We start from the raw sequence: 9,261 nt of genomic DNA on the forward strand, positions 1-9,261 counted from the left end.
CTTCTGTGACAGAAAGGTTTCAGAAACGCTGCTCTGCACTTCTGTAACAAAGCAATAAATGCATGGAGATCAAAGTTCGCTATAGAACAGCAGCAATCCCTGCAACTTCCAACTGAATTGCACAACACTTCATCAACAATGATAAAAAATATCTACTATTCACTGAGTTTTACCAACAGCCTTGCTTCCAGAAATATAACCAGCTTCTACTTCATGAGATAGCTGCTCTACCACTGAATGGCAATTGCTTCAAAATGCATATTTACCAGATAGAAATGTCTCTTCAAGAGCCAAAGAAAACTGATTACACACCATTAGAACTACACACAAATTACTACTTATTTGTTTGGACAAAGTGCATCCTGCCTTTGTCAATTAGCAGACAATTGCTTTTGTGGAGAAACTTGTACAAAGAATCCTAGGTGAAATTCAAAACGCACTCACCAGTCTACACTGCCTCCCTTATGGGGGCTCAGAGAGCATCAGGAATGCCAGATTTCTTCTTCCACATTCCAACCACTTACAGAGGATGCACAAAGTCACTCTCAGCAATGATAATGAGGATGAAGACCTTACTCATCACTGTTTTGCTGCCTAAAATTTGGCACTTATCTGGGAAAACTTGTCTGTAGCAACTAGTCTATAGACACAGATAGTCTGTGTGCAAAGACAAAACACACGTATGCGTTCTCTAATACGGTATTTCACAGTTCACTAATGTAAGAGGAGGGATCTGTTTAACCCCAACTTTGTTACAGGATGTTCAAGAAGCAACTACTGACAGTTCTCCCCTCACACCCTTCATTACCAACAGCCCTCTGAAAGTTACCTAATACAGAAGACGACAAAACCCACTTATTTTAAGTGTTACCATTACTTAGCATCTGAAAAAGAGTTAAAACTCCCTTATGGACTTCAATCTGGAAACTAGCTAGATAACAAATCCCCTTAACCAGCTGGACAGAGAACTCCCTGCACTCCAAGTGCTTTTGTTTACAAGGTTGTAATTACTGCTATTCAAAGATTTATTTATGGAGTTACTTGAGCAAGAGGTTTTGAACTACACACGGAACCAAACACTTACTAAGTACTTAAACATGAGAAGTATAGGCCACAGGAAAGAAAGAAATGGGGAGAGGAGAAGCACATTCCCTGTACATGAGGAATTGTTTTGTTTTATTTAAGGCACCAGGTTATTAAGCAGTTGTGAAACTGTCCTGACTTCTTCCTACACGTACTCTGCTAAGGAATACATTAACATGGCCTTGGACTACCATAACCCCAAATAAACGTATTCTTAAAAGGACTGCCACAAATACAAAGTTTTGTATCTTTTTATCAACAGGGAACTTTCCAGACCAGTTCTCCACACCACATAAGCCGTAACTCCTCAACCACACCATCACGTATGGGTGCACTGTCACCGCTGGGCTGTTCCTAAGCCCTGCTGCCAGGGATCCAGCTAAATAAACTCCTCTGAGGTATGATTGATGCCAGAGAACATTCCCACAAAACCTTGGGCACCCACGGACAGCCAAAGGGTTCACAGATAAGGAGCACGAAGAGGTCAGCAGTCCAACTAGAAAATGTCAAAGGCAAAGTTCTAAGCAGTTAGGACACCGATGACCCAATCTGCCTTACTTAAGGTAATTTCATTACCAGGCATTAAGCTCAGTCTGCTGCCTTCCCCGTTTACAACACAGTGGGTCAGAATTACACGTTCACAACACAGTGTAAAATGTAAAGGTCAAAAGCACCAAACACAAGGTTGGACACTGCTTAGCTGAACACCTGCCGCCCTGTACAACAAGCCTGCTATCCAGGGTGAAAACCAACTGACACTGTTTTCTTCTCAAGCGTTCCCAAACTTCCGACTTCTGGCAGCTTGACTTATTATTTTAAAATGTTTTAACTCATCTTAGCTCTACAATAATTTATGCTTCCCATATTGTTTCCAGTGTCAGTTACCTTCTGTCCTCATACACTTCTACTCATTTCTGGCCCAATCACTGAGCTCTGCTTCTTTCCTTTTTGCCCCCTCCAGTCGCTTTACCATGCCAGTGGCCTAATGGTGCAGAACGTTTGAGAAATACGTGAAAAATTCAGTACTCTAACCCCAAATGAAGAGAGAGCCCTACTGTCCTGGTGCATCTCCCTGGGGAAAAATGAAAATGTCTTTCTCCTGCTCCTGAAGGGGATGAGCACATCACTGCTTCCTCAAACAAGCTAAAAACTTGCCTAGAGAGCGCAATGCTCATCTGCTCTACTTGCTCTTTCTAGGTATGCCGAGAATGCTCACTTGCCAGGGTGACTGTGCTATCCCAGCCTCTCCTTCTGGCTCTTTTCCGCAGTTACCAGCTTCAGTTCTTTCCCAAAGCAGTAAAAGAATGGAAACAAACTTGCTCTTGACAGTTTCACTGCTGCCCAGGGCCTTCCAGAGAGTAATTCAGTCCTTCAGTCTCTGGAGGGACCACCACATTACTTTAAGAAACTACTTACTGCCCTTTCGGGGCTTTCCAAGTCCTGGATGTTTTACACATCCATTTTCACAGGAGCTCTTCTAAATTAGATTGCAGAAGAACCAGCTGAAAAGGCTTTAAAAATCATGTCACTGCTAATTACACTTCAAAATTCAAATAGGCATTTTCAGTTACTCATGTCTGAGGAATTCCAGAGAAAAGGCTTATTGGAAAAGAATGTGGTAAACAGAACAAAACTCCTGAATTAACACATGACAAAAACTACAAAAAATAAACCAGAGAGAAAGGAAAGGTGGTAACCTAAGACACATGGGAGAAGAGGAACATTGTATCTTAGCAGAGGTAAGACACTCAGTATCTTTTTAGATCAAAAAATCAAGGTGGAATCAAGAAAAGAAGATGCCACTTGCAACTTCTGCTACAGAAATATCACTGAACATCACATTATATGTGATATAATACACAGCCTGTGCTGCTACATGCACCTTTAGAAAAGGTGATAGCTTCCAAAGAAAGAAAAAAGAAGCCCCCCAAAGCTTTACCACAATAGTAGTAACACATCTCTTACCAACTTTAAGATTTTTCCAAAGCTATTGAAGAAATTAAGCAAACCGGAAAGGAAGAGGTCATCACCCATCACGTGATTCCAAAAATATTCCCTACAAAGGGAAGTTATTCCTGCCTCACATTAAGGAACAAAATCCTTCTCTCTCGATAAGCATAAGTCACAAGCGTTGCCTAGGTGGCTCACCTATGACAGAAGGATACCCCCAACCCACGTGCTGTTCCACACGGCCATCCTTTCACCTCTTCCAAAGAGAAAGATCCTGGTCCTGTTGTTGGACACCTGGCAGACCCAAGAATTTCTGAAACCCACTATTTCCACCACTCAGTTATATGCGTTTTGAGGCATATCACAACCTCACTGCGCAAAGTGAGGTTATTTCACCTGCTGTAAATGGAAAACCACGCTTATCTTCACGGAAAGCATTCGGTATCAATGAAGTGCAAGTGTCCCATCTGTAAAAATACCAAGAGAAGCCTCTTTTGGCCTATTAAGATTGTGACACCAACATGAACACACTTCTCCAAGAGTAACGTTCTGGATGCAGGCCTCTTCTTACCTGATTTTATAATTGGGCAAGGTATGCTTGCGCTTGATAACTTTCTTGAACTGGTTCACGATGATGGACGTGAGCTGCGGCATGGGCCTCCCTTCGAACTGGGACTTTACCTCGAAGAGTATCACAGGGTCATCCATAAAAGAGAAGTACCAATGAGTGAAAGGCAGGCGCGTGAAGACCAGCTTCAGCTTCCCCATCACCCGGGAGATCTTGACGAAGAGGTACGCCGACTTGCCGAAGACCAGGTCGGCGTCGATGGCCAGGTGGAAGCCGCCATTGTACTCCAGGTCCACCTCGAAGCCCAGCTCCTCGGGGCAGCCCTCCTCGTTGCACACCACGGGCCGGATGAGCTTGACGGCTTTGAAGACGGGCAGGACGTTGCCGAGCGAGACGTCCCTGAGGCTGAGCCCCTCCAGCACCTTCCCCGTCATCTTGGTCTGCAGCAGCTCCTCGAACTCCACCTTGATCTTCTTCGTCACCCAGTTCCTGACCAGGGCCGTGTCCCGCAGCTCCCTGAAGAGGAAGAGGAAGATGGCATTGAGGAAGTGGCACGTCTCCTCGCGGGACGACGGCTCCGACGGGGGCTCCGCCGCCTGCTGCTGCTGCTGCTGCTGGGGAGGCGGCGGGGGCTTGGCGCCGGGCTCGGGGCCCGCAGCGGGCGGTGCGGCGGCCAGCACCGGGGCCGCGTCCGTTGCCGCCTGCCCGGCGGTCGGCTCGGCGCCCTGCAGGTACTCCCTCAGGCCGTGGCCGGCCGCCACGCGGGCGTAGACGAGGCCCCCGGCGGCTCCGTCCGGCCCGGGGGGCAGCTCGGGCTTCCTGCCGTAGAGGAGCAGGAGCTGGAGCAGCAGCGTGAGGAAGCCGCCGGCCAGCGCCGACAGCACGATGCCGTACACCGGCAGCATCCCGGCCCTCGGCGCCCGCGGCCCGACGCTGCCGCCGCCGCCGGGCGCCGCCGCCGCCTCATCCGGGTCCCCCCCGCGCCCTGCGCTGCGGCGGCGGCGGCGGCGGCCGCGGTGGTGGCGGCGGCAGGGGGCGGGGCCCGGCAGCCCCTCCGCGCCGCCCCATTGGCGGAGACGGGGAGGCCCCGCCGGGCGCGTCACCGCGCCGGGCGCTGCGGCGTCACAGGGCGGAACGCGCATGCGCGAGCGCAAGGGGTTGAGGGGCGCCGGGGTGGGGGTGGCCGAAATGGCGGCCGGGGGGTGTGGGAGGGGAGGGGGGTCGTGAGGCGGCGGGCAGCCGCAAGGTGTTTTACACAAGTGACGCGCTCAATAGCCGAGCTTCTACTGGGAAGCGCAAACGTGCTTCTAAAATAAAGCCCCACCTGTTGGTCTCATGCGCTGAACTCGTTTAAAGGCGGAATCGGAGCTGCAAGGGCTGCTGGAGGATGTGCGGGGACAGCCCCGCGGCGCTTTGGGGTCATTTTGGGTGATTTTGGGTGCGTGCAACCTCTTCTTGCAGCCTTCAGGTTTTCTAATTTCTGTAAGGCGTCCACAGTTAGCACAAAAGTTACTTATAATAAAGCTCGTGGGTTTTTGTGTTTTTCACCGCCTGTTTTTATTTAGTCACCTAGCTATAAAGACGTTCCCATTTAATATATTTTAATATCAGAAAGTCGAGGGTCACGCTCATTCTTTGCCAGCCTCCGGAGATACTTAAAAATGCAAACGAGGAGAAGAAAATGTGAAATCTAAACGCCAGGGAGATAAAAGCTCCCTCTCCCCCCACCTCCTGTGTGAGTGTGTGGGGTGGGAGGATTGAAAAGCTCTTAATGAGGCAGAGCTGCGGTTTGAAACTGGAGATTCAGAGTATGAATTTTTTATAGGTCTTGTGACTGAAAGTTGAAATGCCTGGGTGTTTAACAGAGCATCTCTATAGAAATACCAGAGAGGTCATTAGTACAAAATTTGAACCGCTCTGTTGTGGGCCTCCGCCATGGCTACTACAGGCATACACAGCAAGAAAGGAAAGCTTTGGGATTTGCAACTAAATGACTTTTCAGATACGGAATAATACGTTCAGGAAGGCAATAGCAGCCTTGGTTTTGTGTCAGGAAGAACACCAGGAAAAAAGGAAAAAAAATGTTGCAGATGTCTCAATTGAGTATCTTCCCCTGCTAAATAAGCAGAACAGAAAATCTGGCGCATTTTGTGCACCTGATGGCGGCTTTAGAGTCTCTGAAATGTTCAGCTCAGTAATCGCTTTTCTTGTCTCCTAGGAACTTTTTCAATAGGAGCCGTGTAATCTTGGAGACACTTTACAAAGCTAGAATCGGGTGTGTTTCAGCATTTTCAGTGACAGTGAAAGAATGAAGGGAAATAAGTAATGTTAACACAAGTACAAAAAGGGCATGCAAAAATTTTATAAAACGTTAAGTAGGATTGAAGTAAGTCAAGAGAGAAAATAAAATTGTTTGTCAGGTAAAAGGGAAAAAAATATTCGTCTTCATAGCATCCAGAGAGGACCTCTATGCATATTTGACTTTGGCTTCAGTTTAGAAGTGACTGTTTGCATTTTCTGGAGGTCTGGATAAGTAGAAAGGTGTGTGCAATCTGGCCAATTTCCACTGTGGTTACACAGAGCTTTGTACAACTGTATAGAATATACTCACCTGCTTGCTCTTTGCACAGCTGTAAATTATTAAATAGGATTGCCATGCAAAAGTTTGACTCTGTATGTATATATGATTTTTAATATAAAAAAAAATACTAGGGGAGAATTTATTAAAAGGGATATTTCATCTATATCTAAGCAAGAAAAATACTCAGGAAAAGTCCTGGTATATTATTTTATTTTGTAAATCAGATTTTAGGACAATAAACCTGTAAGCGTAGAACTTTAAAACAATTTTTGACACTTTACAAGAGATTGCAAAAGGGATAGTGAACAAGGATTGCAAAATATATAGAAATAGGTAATCTAGTAGAGAAAAGGAAGCGTAAATTCACAGAAATTGTATTTCTCATGTTTAAGCATGAGTAGTGCTTAAAGAGTAGTGGCACCCTGGGAATATTTGTCTATATTCATCTCATTAGTGACTGATCCAAGAATCTATGGATTAAGAGAAATCTAGAAGAATTTTCTGTTAATCCTATATGGTATGACCAGTGGAAAAAGTGCACTTTAAAATGTGGCACCCTGTGGCACTGAAGAGAGAAATGCCCTTGTCACAAGCTTAGAAAAATGATTACAGGTGGAAATTTTTCAAAACTGCAAAGTAGTCTAAATAACAGATTCTTTTTCAAATCAGGAAATGCTGGGTTATTTTGTAATGAGTGGTTTTAGTAATTTTCTTCATCAGTGTGCTTTAGTCGTTGCCTGCTTTTGTAATATCTTTTGGCAAGATGATTTCATTCTTTCCTGGGCCTCCTATTGTTTTTGTAATACATGTCTTAGAGACCAAAATTAGATTATCGTTCTCATGGTACTGCATGAAACAGGATTTAGAAAGTGATTAGGTAAATTCATGAGGAAAAAAATCCACTGAGGGCTATTAAATACAAAGATTGCTGGAAGTTGCACTGGTGGCAAACTACTGTGGTGTGTTGTTTCCTCTTAACTATCCTCAGGCTTTTACCATTTCAGACAGAATACTAGAGAGCAGCTGGTCTGGTCCTGTTCTGGAGTTCTGTAAAATTAAAAAAAAAAAAGGAAAAGAAATACAGTGATCAGGACTGCCTACAGTTCTAGTTCTGAACTCTCCATGCACAAGGTCATCTACTTATCAGGTGATCCTACATTTTATTGGAGTGAACCTCATTAAAAACATCGAAGCTTTTAAGCATATGAGATTTCTTTTGATGCCATCTAAATTTTTATTTATTTATTTATTTATTTTCCCTCGGTTTTAATTCTGCCTTTTGAAGAGGCAGGTTGCAATATGAATCTGCTCCCAGTGTTGGCAGAAGAGGCTCACCGCACCTCCAGCTGGTTGTCTCCTGGAAGGTTTCTGTTCAACTCACCTGGAGAAACTCGTCTGTCGTGTCCCTTCTGAGCCCATTCTCTGCACAGAGGATGGTCCATCTCTTCTGACTCAGCATTCATTTCTAAATCCCTCAAGCATAGTTCACCATCAAGAGCTCAGTTCCTCCATTCCTCACTTTACCAACTTTTAGTAATTTTTAAGGGAGGTGACTGAGAATTTTAAGGGACTTTATTTCTATCCTAGAACTGACTCATAGTGAATTCAGAAAAGGAAAGTAGGCTGATGTTTTGGGGATTTGAATGGATTTTAAATGCTGCTTTTGGGATAGACCCTACCTGAGATGCCTGAACCTCCATTTTCAGTGTTAATAAGAAACCAGTTTAGTTTGGAATTGTGACGACTGTGTGCTATGGGAAGAAAAAAAGCCTCTCATGACTGCCCAAAGATGTGGATACCCCAAATTAATGTTCACTTCTGAGAAAAAAAAAAAAAGGAAAAAGAAAAAAAAAAAGCTTTTAATTTCATGTCTCAATTTACCCATCTAATATGAACTGTCTTACAACAGGAATACTTATCATAGAATCATAGAATCATAGAATATCCCGAGTTGGAAGGGACCCATAAGGATCATCAAGTCCAACTCCTGGCACCGCACAGGTCTGCCCAAAAGTTTAGACCATGTGACTAAGTGCATGGTCCAAACGCTTCTTAAATTCAGACAGGCTTGGTGCAGTGACTACTTCACTGGGGAGCCTGTTCCAGTGTGCAACCACCCTTTCGGTGAAGAACCTCTTCCTGATGTCTAGCCTAAACTTCCCCTGCCTCAGCTTGACACCGTTCCCATGGGTCCTGTCACTGGTGATAATGGAGTCACCTGCCTCTCCACTCCCCCTCACAAGGAAGTTGTAGACTGCGATGAGGTCCCCACTCAGCCTCCTCTTCTCCAGGCTGAACAGGCCAAGTGACCTCAGCTGCTCCTCATATGTCTTCCCCTCTAGGCCCTTCACCGTCTTCGTCGCTCCAACAGTTTAATGTCCTTTTTCTACTGTGGTGCCCAGAACTGCACACAGTACTCGAGGTGAGGCCGAACCAGCGCAGAGTAGAGCGGGACACTCACTTCCCTCAACCGACTAGCAATGCTGTGCTTGATGCATCCCAGGATATGGTTGGCCCTCCTGGCTGCCAGGGCACACTGCTGGCTCATATTCAACTTGCTGTCAACTTGCTGTGAACTACTTGATTGTTTATGAACAGCTTTGCAATCTTACATGCAACAAGTAAAGTACTTGAGCTGGTTACTAGTAATGGCTTAAGGGCCCGAACAGTTTGGATCACAACATGTCAAAACAAAAAGATAGTGAGAGTTTGAATCCTAGGTTTAGTTCAGCCCAAACACAAAGCCGGTATTTTGACTGAAGCTCATCTTTAATTATCATCAAAAGTACTTTATGCTTTTTTAATCAAGAGCTTAACATTTTGGATATAAAGGTGCTTTGGATACTTACTTCAAGAGGCTCGTGTTCAAGCTTAGAGTATCCTGTCTCTTAATTAGGGATTCTGCTACTGTCTCACCAGACCCTGGCTTTTATTGTGTCATGGAACAAGATCCTCCACTTATGAACTGCAGCTCTGAGATAACTTATCCAAGATTAAAAAAAAATAAAAAAAATAAAGGAAAGAAAGCCATTTTAAATGTAAATGTAACAAATTCAGTCTTTTTATATTACCAGTATCC

The 9,261-nt window shown here is 45.0% G+C and overlaps 1 protein-coding gene across 1 annotated transcript in view; it reads right to left on the reverse strand.

The window, feature by feature from the left end:
* The window catches only part of PDZD8 (PDZ domain containing 8), a 57,754-nt gene extending 53,180 nt beyond the window's left edge, over window positions 1-4,574 (reverse strand). Inside the window, exon 1 of the mRNA XM_040563287.1 lies at window positions 3,605-4,574. Coding sequence (XP_040419221.1) covers window positions 3,605-4,506 — 902 coding nt within the window. The 5' untranslated portion in view covers window positions 4,507-4,574. The remainder of the gene's footprint in view (window positions 1-3,604) is intronic.
* Between the last annotated feature and the right edge of the window lie 4,687 nt (window positions 4,575-9,261).

The sequence above is a fragment of the Cygnus olor genome, chromosome 7, assembly GCF_009769625.2.
Source record: "Cygnus olor isolate bCygOlo1 chromosome 7, bCygOlo1.pri.v2, whole genome shotgun sequence".
NCBI classification, from domain to species: Eukaryota; Metazoa; Chordata; class Aves; order Anseriformes; family Anatidae; genus Cygnus; species Cygnus olor.